We start from the raw sequence: 21188 nt of genomic DNA, 5'->3' as shown, positions 1-21188 counted from the left end.
TGCGACTCAAAAAGTGCAAAATAAACAGTTCTAGCCACTGACAAGTTAAGCTCGTTAGAAACAGATCTTAATGCAAAACAGGCAGAGCTCAATTTTTTCGACAAAGCTTCGATATGTATGTCCCATTTCAGAGAATTGTCTACAACAAGCCTTAAGAATTTTACAGATTTTACGTCAATGGCGGTGCTGTTAAGTACAAAAGGCTGCAGCGAGTTTTTATACGACAAAGCTTTTGTTTTAGAAATGTTGAGACTCAGGAGGTTCGAGTCGCACCAAGATTTAATAGTGATTAAGTCATTTGATATAATTTTATGAAGTGACGTCCTTGTTGCTCCAAGTGAAGCTAGTGTCGTCCGCAAAAAGACATATTTTGCCACTGATGTTTATGGCAATGTCGTTAATGAAAAGAAGAAACAAAATAGGGCCTAGTACTGAGCCTTGTGGTACTCCACATTCTATTGGCTTGCTAGAAGACAACGTGGTATCCACCCTCATAAGTTGACTTCTGTTGCTCAGATACGACTTAAACCATTCGAGAGATGTTCCCCTGAACCCATAGTGCTCCAGTTTATTAATTAGGATCTTATGATTTACACAATCGAACGCCTTAAACATTTCACAGAAAATTGCTGCTGTAGAATAATGGTTATTTAGGCTGGAGTAAACTTTATTAAGGAGGGAAAACATAGCGTCATTTGTGGACTTGTTGCTTAGAAATTCAAATTGATATTCAGACTAAATAATAAAATAAAGGGAGTTTTGGTTTTACATGAGGTCTTACAACTTTTTGTAGTGGAAGAATTGTGTTTTGGGAATTTTTACATTCTGTTTTTTTAATGGGGGATCTCATTTCTTTTTGTATTTCATCCTCCTATTTTTTCTAATGTAATATATCTTTAAAAATATTATCAAAGAAGTTTGACGATCATTCATAAACTTTGAATTATTGTTGTTTGATATGTAAATAAGATCAGATCGATTAATTTTAATTTTCCAACTTTTTGTCGACTAAAAATTAAATAAATCGTGTAAAAATAACATAAAATATCTTGCAAAAAGGGTGTACTAAAAAGTATATTTGATATCCGTCACACATTTTTTGAACCACCCTGTATATTGATTTTTTTTTAATTGTGTGTTTTACCATTCTCTACTTTTTTTTCTTATTAAGATATTTTACAGGGTGAGTCTTAAATATGTGCAAATATTTTCAGGGCTGGTAGATCTCGATAAAAGAAACATATTTTCTCTTTACCGTTTTTCAAATAAGCCCAAAGTAACCGAGTTATATTATTTTGAAAATTTCCAGAAAAATGATTTTTACTTAAATTTTGAGAACCGCTGGACCTTTTCTGGATTTTCTTTCTTCTAAATTTAATCTACTACCTCTGTTGCCATATTATCAAGAAATTATGTTTTTTAACTAAAAACTAAAAAAAATCCAAATCTTTTTTTCGCGAGAAAAACCTTATAATCATGTTTCTACTGCCCCTATAAATATTTGCACTTATTTAAGACTCACCCTGTGTATAAACCATTATTTTAAGATATAAAGTATCTAAGAAATGTATGAACGAGTACTTTCATTTTTTCATATTAGGGTCTTCTTTACAATAATCATATTTTTATTTGGTTTTTGTACGAGTGGAATAATTGTATTTTGTTTTCTCAGCGGGCTTTCGGTGACATAGCTAACTGCTTTGTTATGGCATTTTTGTTTCCAATTTTTACGAGGAAACTGCGGGTTTTCATTTCAATTATGCATTCCTCCATTTGTTTTCCGTTTTTCCCTCTCTCCTGTTTTAAACAGATTACATTGTGCCATTTTTTGCGGTATATCCTTTTGACTAATACTGACAATATATTACGCTATTATGATGCAAAATTACAAATACCGTTTAATATTTTCAGGTTAGTGTGTATAATTTGTACTTAAATTTAGTTAAAATAATTCAATACACCCTTTATGAAATATTTTGTTTGTTATTTTATCTAGTGTCGAGCACATGCAAGACCAAGTATATATGAATAATGCAAGTGAAATTTTAAAGAAAAACAGCGTTGCTTCCTTTAAAAATTTAAGCATAAGTTGGGAAAACACTATAATATTTGAAGGGTAAAGGGAAAAACCGACGATGTCACAAAACTGAATTTTACAGAGAAAACTGATTTAATGTTGCCAAATATCATGTTAATTAAAATTATTGAAATTATCTTAACCATCAAGATTCGCTGATGACAGTCCTAATTGCCAATAGTCCTGAATAACTACAACTACAAATTAAAGAACTAAATACAGCCAGCAATAAAGTAGGTCTCTTTGTAGTAGTCTCCAAATAAATGTAGCAAAAACTATAGTAATGTACAATAAACTAGTAGACAGAAAAGACATTCTAACGAATAACACAAAACTGGAAATAATAGAAGAATACATATGTATATTTGGGACAACTAATACACAGCTCGGGATCTCTACTACCAGAAATAAACAGAAGACTTAAGTTAGCATGGAGTACTTAGAAGAAACTCAATCATATTCAAAGCTAGAATGCCACTCGGGATTGAACTGGGCCAGAGGGGTCAGGATGGCATTGTCAGGAGGGGCCGTGTGGGATTTTCCGTATTTTTTTTTAGGACAATTTTTTCCAATTGATTTGTTGTTAGTGTTTGAAAGCGGGGAACTAGCCGTAATGCAATGCAAACCAAAATACAATGCAACTGAGAATATTGTTAACCCAAAAAAGTTTTCGGCATAACAACAGAATATTACCGTCACTTTTTGTGTTTTAATCTAAAGAAGAAAACATTCGACCAATGTGACCTAACGTAACCAATAATGATCTATGCATGACCTGGATGAAACCTCGAGATGGCGAGCACAACGCAAGCCGAGCGCGCCGTGTTGTGCTCGTTGTTCGCCGCGAGCAGCAAAAACAGCGAGATCATAGTCCGAGCCAGCAACGATCCATATGAAATATAAATGGGTCGCGAGCACACAAGAAATATTCTTTTTTCAGTGTCAGTGCAGTTCTTGACGCGGCTTGGTTCAGATGTCTCCTGAAGAGAAAAATTATTCTTTGTTCAATCGTTGTGTAATTTTCAGGAGGTATATAATTTCTGCCCCTCTTTCGAATAGTACCAACCATGTTTACCTAAAACCACTCAAAAAATTTTCAGCTTTTTTTTAAACATGAAAAAAAGGGGCTATAAAATTTTTGGAAAAAAATTGCAGACCCACGTCAACTGAAGGTTTTAAATGTATCATTAGTTCTTTTAATTATGGTAAAAAAAGTTGCTACGAAAAAAAGGGGTGTACTCAGACTTTTTGTACTAATATGTTTTTCAGATGGTAGTTGAATAAATGTCATTCTATAAATAAACATACTTCTTTTGCAAAGCTCACCTTTTCCTGTTCCTACTGACCCTTTTTCCTTTTTCCTATCTCTTCTATAAATTTCCAACATGCTTATATTTTTTTTCTTGCATATTTCTTCAGGTTTGCCTATTAAAGTGGCGATTTCCTTCCTGGCATCTATTTTTTTTTTTTGGTTTTTTAAAATGATGTTCGTCTTTGGGGTCCCACAAAATAGTATGCGTCCTATACACTCAACTAATTGAAGCAAAATATCCTTCGACCATGTAGGCTCCATGCTCGCCGATCAGACCAGAACGACGAACCTGCCACAACGCCGGCGCCGTCCAAATTATAACTGCGAGCTCCGTTATGTTCGTCGCAAAAACTGACAAGAAGTGGATCGCGACGACCACACTGTGAGCGGCTCGCGAGGCGCTCGCGGGAGGAGTACACATATGACGAATCGAGCTTGTGGCAGGCTCGGCTTGTGCTCGGCTCGCGTTGTGCTCGCCATATGTATACGCACCTTTAAAACGGATATTATAAGGAAACTACAGATCGCACAATGCTCAATGGAACGAAATATGCTAGGATAACCAAGAAAGGCGTAAAAGAATAGAGTGGATACGACAAAAGACCCAGGTACTATGTTATCCACAGAATCAAATCCCTCGTTAATACAGTAATATTTATTTATTTGACTTTTTTAAGAAAGCCCCGTCATTTCATTATTTTTTATCTATAAATTGATTATTTTTTTAAACGCCCTGTACATTAGAGCTGGCTGTGACAACTCAAAGTTTTCTATTAGCAGTTTCCGAATACTTGCTGAAATTTCGCCTTGCAGAATATATTACTGCTATTGTTATAACTTCTGGATACTTTTCTAATACAAAATTTATAGCTTTCTCAAAGCAAACGAATTTAGTATAGAGGGAGATAACATAAAACGATGATTTATTTGTATATTGTTAATAAATTACTGCCTTTGTATATAAATATTATGTGCTATTCTGCAATAATATTTGCTACGAAGGTAGGCACCTAGATCCATCTATCTATTGTATTATTATCTGGTATATCAATGGTCTAAAGATAAACAATAATAATATGATCTACCAGTATCGGTCAATGTATTTATATAATCTTCCAAAATAAATTATATGATCGAATAAAATTAAATTAGTTTGCTGCATAATTGACAGCGAAATGAATTTGAAACTATATGTGTAATCATTATTTTGTAATTATTATTAAAGTTACAAAGTTTTACTGTCCTGTATACGTTCTATTTGGTTAATTTCGCGGAAATTACATTTTTATTGGCCATAGAGTGGGCAATACTGAATATTAATCGACTATAACAACCATTATTATTGATGTTATTAAAATCAATAAAACAAGCTTGATTCTGCTTTTATTGTTTTCGCGATTTGAAATATTGCACGTTAACTGTTATATTGTTTATTATCACTAATATTTCCGACTGTAATCTAATATTAATAATTTATTAAAGAACATCTATACCGTTTGTCTGGCTCATTACTGTATAGAAAAATTATTTTAAATTTAGAGAAAGGACATTTCAGAGTTTAGCTATTATTGATAAGTATGAATTTAAATAGACATCCGATTTGTTATTTCAAGTATTCCTATACTTTTTGAAGTTTGCAGAGTATCTGATATTATTACCATCGCCGGAATGTCAGATATAGACAACTTTTAATCCATTAGGAAGTTTCGAGATTTTTCATTTTTTCCTTCCATTATAAGCTTAATGCCACCTAAAATTCAAAATTTGAAGTTTGTGACACTTCTGTTTCTAAAAGTACCTTAGACATTTGATGATCTGTCAGTGAGTCAGTGTCAAAATTAAAGAAATTTGACAAGCTATATTTCATAAACTATGACGTATAATTACTAGACAGTTGGCTAGATAGCTATAGTACCTATGTCCTCATGTGTAGTAAAAATTATTATTCTTGTTTTATCCACAGTGAAGTAACAGGGTAATCAAAAGTGCCGCTAATACCTTCTAGAACTACTTATTATCGGCCGATTGCACTCTAAATGTAATTTTTAAAGTATCATGTATCTCATTAGTTTTGTCCAGCACTGTATAAAAATGCGGCATCTGACTATTAAATAACTATTGTTTACCAAATAAAGAAAACTAACTGTTTTCTGACCGTTAATTAAAAATTTTATTCTATTGTTAGATAAAGAAATCTAAGCTTATAACTTATGCTATTTTTTTCAATTGTTTTATTTTCTAATCTTTTTTCTGTCTGATTTGGCACGTATTTTATTCATATCAAGTAAAATGTAGTGTCCTACATTTATTGGTAAGATACAATGAGGGTTTGTCCTTAACATTGAGGTCGTTGTCCTCATAAGTTATTCTTTTTTGTTGTTATGGTCATGGACACTCCCGCATTTTTTTAGATATTTGTGTACTTACCTATACGTTTCTTTTTCAGAATGCTTCCATTTAAAGCCTTATTATGACTATTGCTCAAAACTTTAACAATAATTTGAGTAGGTAATTTTTGAGTCCACTCCTAAAGTAAGTGTACCAGTAATCAGCACTGTACCAGTGTTCGTCATTTTTTTTGTCACATCACCGTTTTTGTTAAAAATTGAGGAGTTTTTACATAGACTCAATAATAAATAAAAATGTATTTTACAGATTTCATATTATAGTTGATCGATTTCGCAACATATGCCAAGTGTACAAAATTAAGTTTAATTATGCATGTTTTATATTAAATAACCTGTATGGATATTACAGTTGCTAACTTAAGAAGATTATACAAGGTTTAAAGTATATTTTTAGTTTATTTTCGTGTCTATTGCTAGGTCTAATAAAAGAGGTGGTGTCTTAATAATCGGCACATATACATATGACGGTCATGGATGTAAAATCATACGTGCCTGGATGATTGAAAAGATTTGTGTTTGAATGATTACCAACTTAACAATCTGTTTCATATTTAAATTTTAATAGGTTTTCATGTTTAGTTTTCAATAAATGACGTATAGGGGTGTGCCTGACAAAAATTATCCTCAATTATCCTTTTATAGGTCACTCTGACGACGATTTTGTGACGGTTTTGTCATTCTCGTGTTGTGTATATTGCTATGGTAATCGCAAAACAATTTCCGATGCACGTGATCAACTTTGAGTGACAAGCGATGGTGACAGCGCTGCCAGATTGTGATGGATTTATGCAAAGACATTGGATTTATGAGATGAATCTTAATTTAAAATTGACAAACAACATATTTATTATATAATTTTTTAAAAAGTTTTACGTTTTATTTTTAATTTAATAACTAATATTTAAGTGATTAATTGATTTATTTGTTTTATAGCTTATTTTACTTATTACATATTGGCAAAAACTAGTCCTTTAGGAATATTATTATCAGCGTTATTATGGGTTATTTATTTATTGAAGTACATCTTACAACGCCATAAGCGGTAATAACAAGTAAGAAAGTGCTATTAATGCACAAATTAATAATCACAGAATTTAATAAAAACTAACTTTGAAAGTAGTGTCAATCAAACTTACTTTTCTGCCTGCAGTCAAGGGTAATAAAGGACCTTTATTCTAACGTTCTCGTTCAAAACAGTTAAAAAAAAACAGGGAAACTACAAGCTCTTTGCTTGTTTAAATGCTTCGGCATATGTTCAACACACAATTTCAAGAAATGCATTACAAAAACTCTAGAAAATTTACTTCTTAAAAGAACTGTTTGTGCTTAAAAGTGAAATTTAAAAAAAAATACTATGAAAATAGGCAAAAAAACGAGAACTACTTACAAAGATTCAACAGGACCATATTATACAAAATAATGACTGACACTTGGATAATAATTGTCAAATAATAAAGGACAACATTGCTGAACACGGCGCAATGTGACCAACAGGGCGATAATAAAATTCGGTTTAACTAATTTTTGCAGCTTTAATCTAAATATAATATCTGTTACAATCATTTGCTCTATAAAGTAAAAATATTTTAAACATTTTTTCCAAAATTTCATTTAGTGAGGTTTATAGACTTTAGTGTCAATGTCGATATGATTGATGACGTGCATCGGAAATTGTTTTGCGATATACATAGAGGTGTTAAAAAAATGATAAATAAAACAAATGACAATTGTTAAAGATTTACGTTTATTTATGAATAAACTTTTACATTATATCATTGAATTACATAGGTACTACACATTTTAAATTGAGATACTTGAAACCTGTCGATATATAAGTACATTTCAAAACATTTATTAGAATTAGGATCTTTAACAAATATTTAAAAAAAAACTTAACAAAAATTTCACATCCATTTACACTTAGGTAAGTTAAAGTATTTTTGGTATTTTTCTTAATATTCTTTTTTTTGGTATATTTTTAAAATGAGATATATTTACAATGAAAAACGAATTTCTTACAACAAACGAATATGTATTGAACATGTAGGCCTAATTTAATTTTTATTAAAACCTACACAGGTCGATTACTTTGCCTAAGATTCCAACATTTACCATAAAGTCCTTAGTTGAAATAGTTCCTAAAATTATGATTGGTATCTTTGTTATACTTAAGTTTAGGCAAACCTGTATAGTTGAACAATAGTATTAATGAAAAACTGGAGATAAAAAATGTGAATGATGCAAAATGTCTTTTAAGATCGCTTTCGAAATTTTATTGAATCTTCCAAAAAGAATATCTTATTAGACTTTTTGGTTATTTTTTTGCTATGTATTAACCTATACATCTATAATAAACTTATGTACACCTATTAGCCACCGCAAAATTTGTACAAGTGTGGTTGAGTTTTAAATATAACCTAAGATAAAATCGGATACATATCGCTTCGTTGACAGTGTTCTTAATAACAACCTGCATTTTTTTTGCGCAATTCATGTTAGCCGATTTTTTTTACCTTAACTACACACTATTTAGATGAGTCGATGAAATGCAAATATATTTGATTTGATTTTTTACCCTTAGAAAAATACGAAAGATTTTTTTATATTATTATTGAAATTTAATCCATCTTGAAGCATAGACATCATGATCATATTCATCATTAGGACAATTTAAAATTGTACATAACATCTTTTAAATCATTAAAATTCATTTTTTTGGATATGTTCTTGCTTTTATTTTTCTCAGTGTAACTAAATTTCTCTAAATCTGAGTATTTTTAACAGAAACATATTCAAAAATATCTCTTACCCGTGCAATTTTGTGAAGGAATACAGGGTGTCATTGAAATGGTGTTATAAAATTCGGAAGGTGATAGTACAACTCAAAATAGTAAAAAAAGTTCCTATAAGTATAGTGTGGAAAATGTATATTTAGGGAGTTAGGGGCACTGAAAGGGTGAATTTAAAAAACGGTTGTTTTAAAATTGTAGGCTTAAAAAACGATATAAAATTTCGAAAAAAAATTCTTTGCTATAAATTTTGACCCTAACTCAAATGGTGATACTGAAAAATTATTTGGAAAAGCGGAAAGGTTAGTTTTTGCAAGGGTAGGGGGTTGTTTCGCGAATAACTTTTTTGAGGTTATTTTTTTGCAACGCGGGTTTATTTTTTGAAAACCACATACTTTTTCCTACAAAAAAGGTATTCTTGTTTCATATGGCCCAGAGCGATGGTTTTGGAGATAATTGAAGGCTCTGATGAGTTGCTAACTGGCTAATCAACATAAACTTATGAAAGTTATGGCGGTTCGAAAGTAACCAAGTAGTTATTAAATAATTAATTGGAAAATCATAAATTTCATGATATTTAAAACATCTTACTGCTTTAAAAACGAAATAAACTCTTTTGGTTTTAAATAAATTTGCTTTACTCAGTGCCGATTGATACTGACAAGCAACTACGGCAACGCATTATTGACTGTTCCAATCAAATTTGGACAACACCAAGGATATTCGACAGGGTACGCAGATTGTGGAGAAGAAGATCAGATGTCTGCATTGAAATGAATGGTGGTCACTTTGAACATTTACTATGAATGAATTAAGGAATGCATTATTTTAATAAGGAATTTTGCTAATTGGATTATTTCGTTTTTTAAAGCAATAAGTTGTTTTAAAAATCATGAAATTTTGATTTTTCAATTAATTATTTGATAACTACTTGGTTACTTTTGAACCGCCATAACTTTCATAAGTTTATGTGGATTAGCAACCCATCAGAGCAAACTCTTTGCCTTCAATTTTCTCGAAAACCATCGCTCTGGGCGATGTGCAACAACAGTAACTTTTTTGTAGAAATAAGTATGTAGTTTTCAAAAAATGAACCCACATTGCAAAAAAGATAACGTCAAAAAAGTTATTCACGAAACAACCCCCACCCTTGCAAAAACTACCCTTTCCGCTTTTCCAAATATTTTTTCAGTATCACCATTTGATTTAGGGTCAAAATTTATGGCAGAGGATTTTTTTTCGAAATTTTATCTCGTTTTTAAGCCTACAATTTCAAAACAACCGTTTTTTAAATTCACCCTTTCAGTGCCCCTAACTCCCTTAATATGTATTTTCCGCCCTATATCTATAGGAACTTTTTTTACTATTTTCACCCCCCGAATTTTTTTACACCATTTCAATGACACTCTGTATAACAAATTCTATTTATTTACTACCTGTCTTTTTACATTTAATCGTCTCTGACGTAAAAAATAAAACCTCTTTATATACATCAATTTGAGTCATGACTTAGGTGAGTAATTTTTTCTTAGCTCATAGATATCGTACTTTTACAAATTAATGGCTTTAAAAAATTCCCTAGAACTTTAAAAGGTTTTTACAGGGCGTATTCATTATTTAATTCGATTTAGTTCTACAAATTTTCTTAGTTGTATTTTTTAAAATTTTCTTTCTATTTAGTTAATATAATATAGGTATTCCAATTATACTTGTATTTACAATACAATAATTCTTCTTCTTCAGTTATAATGAAGTCATTCTTCTTCAACGTTATTTAATGTCAGACAGGATAAGAGCTAGTCTTTGTTAGATCTCCTGTTTATTTACTTTATCTAAACTATGTATTGCTACAAAAAAGTTATTTGTGTATACTGTTTAGAGTAAGAAGCAAAATATATTTTTTTGACAGGGCAGTTCTAACAAGGGCAGTTCGTCTCCTGGTACAAATCTAACTTCAGTTTTTTGAGGAGAGCCTCATTGTCTTTTGTGGTAAATATGTGTATAACTTAACACACCTTAAAGCTTCTTATGTCTGTAACAAAACCTGTATGGTTCGTAAATTTATGTCGACAATATTTACAAGTTGAAATTAAAGATTAGGCAAAATAGCTACCTCGAAGCTCCCACTAAAGGGCATTGATTGAAAGTGCACATTTGATAAATGTAAGAGATAATTAGGAGAGCTACAATGTTTAGTGAGCTTTTTGATAGACGAGCTGATCCTGTCTGCATAGCGGCTGGCCTCTCACCTGTAAGAAAGAAAATAAATTAATTAATATTTAATTGTTAATATTTTATAGGAAATCCCACGTGAATTTTAAAAATGAGGAATAAATTTTATTTTAGAGAAAAATTTATTTGAAACTTTTTAAAGAACTCCTTAATGTGGAGCATAATGTTTGAATGATTCATACGAATTCGTTTTTGAGTTTCGAGAGATACAAAAAATGCTAAATTAACCAAAAAAATGAAAACAAAACCCTCCTGATTAGAACAAAGATGCCATACCTTCAAATTGAATCTTTTAATGGCAAATTGAGTTTTTTGAAAAAAATAATTTTAAAAGAAATCATTTTTTTTTCATGTAATGACTTTAACAGCGCTTTCAGATGGAGCGGAGCGTCCGCGCGGTGTTTTTGTGGTGCTTGTTTTTTCAAGATAGCTGTCAGACGAAATCATCCGGACAGAGCATACGCGACCCATGTGAAATTGTACATTAAACTCATGAAACTCGCGGACGGTCCACGCTGACGCTCCGCTCCATCTGAATGCGCTGTAAGGCGCATATTCACGACTCGTGTACTTGGCAAGTATTTTTTACTGGTCCACAGGGTCTGGCGGTGGTCTGGTCATCTGGCTATAATAAATAACTTAGAAATTCTGTGTATATACCCGACGCACCGTGTATACCCTGTATACCAGTTACAAAGTCGTGAGAATGCGCCTTTTTTAGGATACAACATTTTAATGAACAGTGCTTTCCATAAAATCAATAAAATGAAAAATATACGAAATAATATACATGTACTGATTTCTTTCGCAAATCGACAATTATGATCCCCTTCCCCGACACAAACGGTACATTGTGAGATAGGAAATTGTAGAGAGAAACAAGCCCTATAACATAGGATACAACATTTTAACGAACAGTGCTTTCCATAAAATCAATAAAATGAAAAATATACAAAATAATATAACATGTACTGATTTCTTTCCAAAATCGACAACTATGAAACTATGATCCCTTCCCCGACACAAACGGTACATTGTGAGACAGGAAATTGTAGAGAGAAACAAGCCCTATAACATAGGATACAACATTTTAATGATCAGTGCTTTCCATAAAAGCAATAAAATGAAAATATACGAAATAATCTACATGTACTGATTTCTTTCGAAAATCGACAACTATGAAACTATGATCCCTTCCCCGACACAAACGGTACATTGTGAGACAGGAAATTGTTGAGAGAAACAAGCTCTATAATATAGGATACAACATTCTAATAAACAGTGCTTTCCATGAAATCAATAACATGAAAAGTATATGAAATAATATATATATGTACTGATTTCTTTCGAAAATCGACAACTATGAAACTATGATCTCTTCCCCGACACAAACGGTACATTGTGAGACAGGGAATTGTAGAGAGAAACAAGTCCTATGACATAGGATACAACATTTTAATGAACAGTGCTTTCCATAAAATCAATAAATTGAAAAATATACGAAATAATATACATGTACTGATTTCTTTCGAAAATCGACATCTATGAAATTATGATCCCTTCCCCGACACAAACGGTACATTGTGAGATAGGAAATTGTAGAGAGAAACAAGCCCTATAACATAGGATACAACATTTTAATGAACAGTGCTTTCCATAAAATCAATAAAATGAAAAATATACAAAATAATATAACATGTACTGATTTCTTTCGAAAATCGACAACTATGAAACTATGATCCCTTCCCCGACACAAACGGTACATTGTGAGACAGGAAATTGTAGAGAGAAACAAGCCCTATAACATAGGATACAACATTTTAATGAACAGTGCTTTCCATAAAATCAATAAAATGAAAAATATACAAAATAATATAACATGTACTGATTTCTTTCGAAAATCGACAACTATGAAACTATGATCCCTTCCCCGACACAAACGGTACATTGTGAGACAGGAAATTGTAGAGAGAAACAAGCCCTATAACATAGGATACAACATTTTAATGATCAGTGCTTTCCATAAAAGCAATAAAATGAAAATATACGAAATAATCTACATGTACTGATTTCTTTCGAAAACCGACAACTATGAAACTATGATCCCTTCCCCGACACAAACGGTACATTGTGAGACAGGAAATTGTTGAGAGAAACAAGCTCTATAACATAGGATACAACATTTTAATAAACAGTGCTTTCCATGAAATCAATAACATGAAAAGTATATGAAATAATATATATATGTACTGATTTCTTTCGAAAATCGACAACTATGAAACTATGATCTCTTCCCCGACACAAACAGTACATTGTGAGACAGGGAATTGTAGAGAGAAACAAGTCCTATAACATAGGATACAACATTTTAATGAACAGTGCTTTCCATAAAATCAATAAAATGAAAAATATACGAAATAATATACATGTACTGATTTCTTTCGAAAATCGACAACTATGAAACTATGATCCCTTCCCCGACACAAACGGTACATTGTGAGACAGGAAATTGTAGAAAGAAACAAGCCCTATAACATAGAATACAACATTTTAATGAACAGTGCTTTCCATAAAATCAATAAAATGAAAAATATACGAAATAATATACATGTACTGATTTCTTTCGAAAATCGACAACTATGAAACTATGATCCCTTCCCCGACACAAACGGTACATTGTGAGACAGGAAATTGTAGAGAGAAACAAGCCCTATAACATAGAATACAACATTTTAATGAACAGTGCTTTCCATAAAATCAATAAAATGAAAAATATACGAAATAATATACATGTAGTGATTTCTTTCGAAAATCGACAACTATGAAACATATACATGGGATTTCCTATGTCCAGGTCGGTGAAGCTCTCGGTGTAAATCTTGACTCTGATTTTTTTATTATTGTTATTATATTGATAATTTTCTCAAAAGTAACTCAGGACAAATAAGAATTTCTATTGATTACTTTTTCTAAATTTTATTTATAACAATTTTTTATACAGAACAGATTGCACGTTTTCATTGAAACTTTTTGCTATTGATTGAATGTACATTTTTTTTTATTTCCGATATCTTTATTTGGGTCTCTTCAAAAAGTTATGACGTTCATTTTTTTATTATTAGTTCATTAGTTTTAATTTTGGATTTGAAAGAGCTTGCCATTTTAAAATCAGTCACATAATATAGGCACATACGGATAATTTGTGCCTAAAATTAAAAAGCATACTAAATTATTGCCGATTTTATTTTCTAGATAATATTAATAAACTTTATTTGAGAAATTGTTTTAAGTAATACTTTAAGCAACATAGGTATAAATCTTATAATAGTGTGTGGTTTATTTAAAATTTTCTAATTATTTTAAGTCAGTGTGAAATAACCTGCGAAACAATAATACAGAAATATATAAATTACAACTAGTTATAAATTTTTAAAGTATTTATTGGAAAACCAATGTAAAAAATGTCTTTATTTTAACTTTTGGTAATATTTTATTTCTTTCGTTTGTTTTATATAGGGTGAGTCTTAAATAAGTGCAAATATTTTCAGGGCTGGTAGATCTCGATAAAAGAAACATATTTTCTCTTTACCGTTTTTCAAATAAGTTTAAAATAACCGAGTTATTTTACTTTGAAAATTTCCCAAGAAATTTCTTTTTGCTTAAATTTTGAGAATCGCTTGATCTTTTCTGGGGTTTCTTTTTTGTAAATTTAATCCAATACCACATTATCAGGAAATTATTTTTTTTAACTAAAAACTAAAAAAAATCTTCTCATAATTGTGTTTTTTGGGTCGAAATATACTACCCCTAAAAATATTTGCACTTATTTAAGACTTACCCTGTATATTAACGATTTATTTAACTATAATAGAATTTCAAATAGTAGTGTAAAAGAAAAAACAAACATATTTACTTTAAATTGACTCTCTTAAAATGTAGCAAATAAGAAGTAAATATATAAAATGTCATTTATTGTGTTAGCAATGGTCTGCTTCCTTTTTGTGAACTCTAACGTACTATTAAAAAAATCGTCACCATTTTGGCAAGAATTGTCTGGTACAGTAAAATGTACAGGGAGAAATATTTTTTCTTACTATTTTTCATTTGTGCTTATAATAAACATTTCTAATGATTCTATCTCTAATAAATAAATTAAACTAATTATAATATATGTAATATGTATAATTGGACAATCGTTCTTTTGTCTGTTAATCCTAAGACTTTGCTAAATGTACTGATCATTTATCAAATAGCGCATTATTGTTTCGAATGGTCTAGGCATAATCGCCCTGTAGATTTCAAACACAATTCAGTGTAAATTAACAGTTTGAAAGGGACAAGACAACGATCTAATATATATGGACCCTACGTATCGCGCCTCAGCAATACACAGCTAGGTAAATATAAGATTAGATATGCAAGGAACGTAACTCAGAGATACAGAAAACATAATTTTGCTTTTCTCCCTTAATACATACGGTTTTATTTTTTCTACATTCGGTCTACTGGAATAAATATGAGTGATTCACTTCTAAATTTTAATATTTAGATCAGTTGCAGATTTTGAAAAATAATTGTAAATGTTCTTAATTTATTAATAGATTATAATATTTTATACTGAAATAATTCACTTCTTGTCCGAAAAAAAAACTTAAAATTAAGGCATGTTTCGAACAATTGCTTCCAATTGTTTTCAATTCGGATATCGCTTCCATCGTTAAAGCGGGTTGGTCTAGGAAAATAAAAAAAATATTTTATTTGCGATATAGCCAAATAAAATATAAACAAAATTTCTCTAACCCTCCTATATTTTTCTATCCTTGCTATATAAAAAGAACTGGATTGTTTTTTTTTCTTTTTAATAAAATTACATAATAGGTAAGATTTGAAATCTTGCTAAGGAAAATAAAGCAAATTTAACACAGGCTGAGCTAAATTGAAAATGTCCAGTGGGGAAATATGCTTTCTGTCTAGTTTTTTCTAATTTGTTTTTAAGTCCATTAACTTAGATTTGTATTTTCCAAAAAATATGTTTCCATTTACGACAGTTTAAGACAAAGAATAAAGATTATATAGAAGGTGGTCAGAATCATATTCGGGAAACTTCGGCAGTATATTCTGCACATGAAAATAAGTAAAAAAAGTTCGTATTAATTTATGTCTTAAATGCTTTGTTTCCGAGATACAGGGTGTAGAAGTTTCATTTTTAATTCGATTTTTTCAATAGATTTTTTCCAAATAATTTCTGAGCTAACACTGATATTTTCTTTCGATGTCAGTATGACTCCTACTTCACATTTGACATAGAAATTGACATAGAAATCAAATTTCTCATCTCAAAACATACAGACACCGATTTGCGTCCAAATATCGACAAGTTCTAAAATTATTTGGAAAAAAAATTAAAATGAAACTTATCCTGTATCCCCGAAAAAAAGCATTTTAGGACATAAATTTATACAAACTTTTTTACTTATTTTTATCACCAGAATATGCTGCCAAAGTTTCTCAAATACAAATAGAACCACCCTCTATATTATTTTTTTCGCAAGCATTAAACATTGTGCATATAACGTTTCTCGAATAGTTTTAGATATAAATGAATATATTTATTTAATAGGGGTGGGTTCAACTAACATTTATATGACAAAGAAGTCTAAGTTATAAAATATGTGTAGGTACTCAATTCAGGAAACCCGGTATAAATATGAATTTGTTTGGATATGTATGGATATTTTATTAAGTTGATGCAGCTCAAAAATTATGGCTCTATAAATGTTCGTGTACGTCATGTTTAAACTTTATTGGGCACTATATTTAGCTATTATCCTTGTTTTTAATATAGGTTTCCATACACATTATGCAGTAAAATTGTACAGGGTTATATAGAGTTATTCAGTGCGATACCTGCAGGCTCACCTATAAATGTAGCGTTGTAAGGTTTTACATCAATCGCCTTAAAGTGAAATATATTATGTTAATTAATCCGATATATACCGGGTGCGTCTCAAAAGTTGCTCACCCCTTTAACTTTTTTATTTTTTCAGTTAAAAAAACGAAATTTGATATGTTTTAAATTATAGTATATGACATAAATTAGTATATGATATTAGTATATACTATATATATATATATATATATATATATTAGTATATATATAGTATATGACATAAATTAGGATTGATTGACTATTCAATTGTTTTCGGTCACTTCCTGTTTCACCGGAAATGACTACAACTTTTAATTTTTAAATGGCACCCCCATTATTTTTTTACTTTATTAGATAGAAAATAACGCTCTGAATATAATGATATATGATATGTCAACTTTTGACATTTTTGCATAGGGTTTATTTGAAATTATAACGTGGCGGTTCGTAACGAAAATTTGACTCGAAATACCAAGTGTGTGGTATCAAATTATTCGTAAAAAATGCTTTCTCCAAATATGCTAATGAGCCACCTACGTTCCATTTGAAAAAATTGAGATATGATTAAAAATACAATTTGAGCATTTTTTAACCGGGCAGGATAAGACACTAAAAGCATTAGACGATCAAATCTATTTTTCCAAGGCTCGTTGATTCAGAATTAGTGTTTTTAACATAGCCACGGCACTCTAGATTGAAATTTAAAATACGATAAACTATGTTAGGGCTAGGGTCAACTGAAGACTTGAAGTAAAGTGTTAAGTGGCAAAATTATTATTTCGAGATAAGCAAAATTTTTTAAATAAGTGCAAATATTTTCAGGGTTGGTAGATCTCGATGAAAGAGACTTTACCTTTTTCTTAGACTTTTTCCCTTTACCGTTTTTCAAATAAATCCAAAATAACCGAGGTATTTTACTTTGAAAATATCCAAAAAAAGAAGATTTTTTGCTAAAATTTTGAGAACCACTAGATCTTTTCTGGATTTTCTTTCTTGTAAATTTAATCTACTACCTATGTTGCCATATTATCAACAAATTATGTTTTTTTAAATTTTCAGAAAATGTTTTTTTGCGAACCATAATCGTGTTTCTGTAATCTATATATATATATATATATATATATATATATATATATATATATATATATATATATATATATATATATATATATATATATATATATATATATATGGATATATATACAAAAATTTATCATAAGACTATAAGAGCCGCTAAGGACCTTTATTATAATAGGAGAATAGTCAATTCTGGTAATGTTGCTAAAGAAACAAGGTCTATTGTGAATGAGTTGAGAAACAAAGCTTCTTCGTCTAGCAATATCTCTACCTCACCTGAGAACATTAACGATTACTTCTTCTATTTTACTTTCTTATCTCTCTAATGATATTGTAAACTTACACAGTTTCTTTTTTTCGCCCGTAGTTTTAGAAGAGCTTCGCAGTACAATTAATACCATCAAAAATAAATCCTCTTCTGGGACCGACGGGATAACTTTAAAAATGTTTTCGAATCTGCCAGAAAGCACCCGGAATCACCTAACAACTTTAATAAACATGTCGTTCCAAAATGGTATTTTTCCAAAATGTCTTAAGACGGCAATAATCATTCCTCTGCATAAAGGAGGAGACAAAGATGAAGCTTCTAACTATCGCCCAATTGCACTCCTTCCAACGCTATCTAAGATCATAGAAAGGTTGGTTAAAAGAAGGCTGGTATCTTTTCTGTTTAAGTACAAAATACTTACTGAATATCAATTTGGATTTCTAAGCAACATGTCCACACAACCATCATTCTACAGCAACAATTTTCTGTGATTTTTCTAAGGCGTTCGATTGTGTAAATCATAAGATCTTAATTTATAAACTGCAGCACTATGGGTTCAGGGGATCATCTCTCGAATGGTTTAAGTCGTATCTGAACAACAGAAGTCAACTTGTGAGGGTGGATACCACGTTGTCTTCTAGCAAGCCAATAGAATGTGGAGTACCACAAGGCTTAGTACTAAGCCCTATTTTGTTTCTTCTTTTTATTAACGACATTGCTAACATAAACATCAGTGGCAAAATATGTCTTTTTGCGGACGATACTAGCTTCACTTGGAGCAACAAGGACATCACGGCACTTCATAGGATTATATCAAATGACTTAATCACCATTAAATCTTGGTGCGATTCGAACCTCCTGAGTCTCAACATTTCTAAAACTAAAGCTTAGTCGTATAAAAACTCGTTGCAGCCTTTTGTACTTAACAACACCACCATTGACGTCGTCAAATCTGTAAAATTCTTAGGGCTTGTTGTGGACAATTCTCTGAAATGGGACATACATATCGAAGCTTTGTCGAAAAAATTGAGCTCTGCCTGTTTTGTATTAAGGTCTGTTTCTAAAAAGCTTAACTTGTCAGTGGCTAGAACTGTTTAATATGCACTTTTTGAGTCGCACCTCAGGTATGCCCTTCCTTTCTGGGGTACGTGTTGTGCGACTCAATTTGACCGCATTTTCAGGCTCCAGAAGAGAGCTGTTCGATATTCACTGAGACTAAACAGCAGAACTCATTGCCGAGACTTTTTTAAAAAATTAAAAATATTGACTCTTCGTTCCTTATTTATATTTGAATCCGTTTGCCTAATACGTAAACATGTATTAGCTTCTCAAGAAAGGCCATCTCACACTTATCCACTCAGGAACGCGGAGCAAGATCTTTATCTACCTACCCCACGCTCAGAGTTAGTTAAAAGTTCAATATTATACAACTCGAAAAAAATGCACAATCACCTGCCATTTCAAATCCATAACATCATTTTTTTCATTTCGCAAAGCATTGAACTCTTATTTACTAGACAAGGCTTTCTACGCCGTAAATGAATTGTATTTTGAAAATCAAGTTTGATCTTGTAAACACTGGTCTAATGTTTGCTATTGCTATATTTACTAATGACATCGAAATGAATTTAGAGGTCATTGATATTTTACTATAAACTAGCTAAATATTTTTGAATATTATTTTTATTTTTTACACATTATAAACATTTATAAATGTTTATTTTAACAATAAGACTGACAATATTATTTGTATAATGTTTTGTATTATCTTTTGTTTGTTTGTTTGTGTACCTTGTTTTTTTACTTTGTTTGTTAGTTTACCTTTGTCTACAAATTGAAAATTTTTTTGACAATAAAGGTATTTATTTATTTATGTATTTATTTATTTATTTATTTATTTATTTATTTACTTCTTCAACTATGTATGAGTATCTCTAAAATATACTTTTTTCCGAATTTTCTGAACTGGCAGAGTGTAAAAAAACCGTTAGACTTTTTTTACTGTCCTATTAATGTAAATGCCTCCGTCCTCAGAAAAGCTCAGGGGTATAATATGTTTTCCTGACCCCTTTTATGGACGTCAATGCTCTTTCGTGTAGGTACATTAACATTGATTTGTAATGTGGAAGAAAACCGTCTACGTTCGACGATATTGCCCATACTTGATAAAAAACAAAAGTTTTCAATTTATCTTTATTGCCCTTGAATGGCCACTTTTGCTGCTCTAAATGGACATTGGATCAATCGTCTTTTCGAACATTTAACTGAGTTACATAATCTTGCTAGAGGAAACAGTAAATTTTGTGGCTAATTATGCGAAAATGGTTTAACTTTGATTTAACGTCTTCAGAATCATTTTGTTATCTTGATATTCATTTGAATTTTCCCTTGTTTCTAGTGATTGATTATATTCCTAAAGAGAGTTTTATAGCTTTTTTATATTTTTGATTACCCAGCACAGGATACATGTACACGCGTCTAAAGATTAATTGTATTCGTAAGTTTAATGAATTTTGTTACTGCTCTAGTTATGGTCTATAGAACTTTAAATACCTATGTGTTACATAAAGGGGTTTTACTTTCTCTGCAGCTTTGGAGAATAGTGTAAGAAATTTGAGTTCTTTTGGGGCATATTGACCGCACATGTTCCAGCTTTATTGCTTCATATAAACCCCAAGCTTTGGAATCACGTCTTTTTGTGTGTCAGAAGCCCTCCACACATAATACAAAAATTCGTCGTGAAATAAGATTGACAGTATCTATAGGATTTTCTAGGACACTTTATATTGTTTTTAATGCTGTGTAAATACAGTGCCGGCCAAAAGTGGAGAAACTTTTAAATTTTACAATGCATTCCACAAATACATTTGCTATTGATACCCCAAGTATACGAATGTTTATGGGTCTTGATAATACTTAATAAAAAAGAAAAACACTAAATATTTTTTGAAAGAATTTGCTGATAAGTAAAATTGTTTATTTTTATGGGGACATAAATGAAGAAACTTTTGCTATTATTACTATAAATTCAATATTGCTTGTGTGAGAAAGTTAAACATTTTGTCAGTATTTTTGTAGTTTGTCTTTAAAATGCCT

At 30.7% G+C, this 21188-nt stretch overlaps 1 protein-coding gene and 1 long non-coding RNA gene across 4 annotated transcripts in view; one reads left to right on the top strand and one right to left on the bottom strand.

Annotated features, from left to right (window-relative positions):
• LOC115882156 overlaps positions 1-21188 on the top strand; it is a 136163-nt gene that overhangs the window by 6466 nt on the left and 108509 nt on the right. The window lies entirely within an intron of this gene.
• The window catches only part of LOC115882155 (lachesin-like), a 450816-nt gene continuing 439630 nt past the window's right edge, over positions 10003-21188 (bottom strand). For both annotated transcript variants that reach the window (XM_030900029.1, XM_030900030.1), the window contains one exon: positions 10003-10835. In XM_030900029.1, coding sequence (XP_030755889.1) covers positions 10696-10835 — 140 coding nt within the window. In that variant the 3' untranslated portion in view covers positions 10003-10695. The remainder of the gene's footprint in view (positions 10836-21188) is intronic.

Source organism: Sitophilus oryzae, unplaced genomic scaffold, assembly GCF_002938485.1.
Source record: "Sitophilus oryzae breed Bouriz unplaced genomic scaffold, Soryzae_2.0 scaffold_177_pilon_pilon, whole genome shotgun sequence".
In the NCBI taxonomy this organism is placed as follows: domain Eukaryota; kingdom Metazoa; phylum Arthropoda; class Insecta; order Coleoptera; family Curculionidae; genus Sitophilus; species Sitophilus oryzae.
This window is presented reverse-complemented; position numbering and strand designations above follow the sequence as displayed.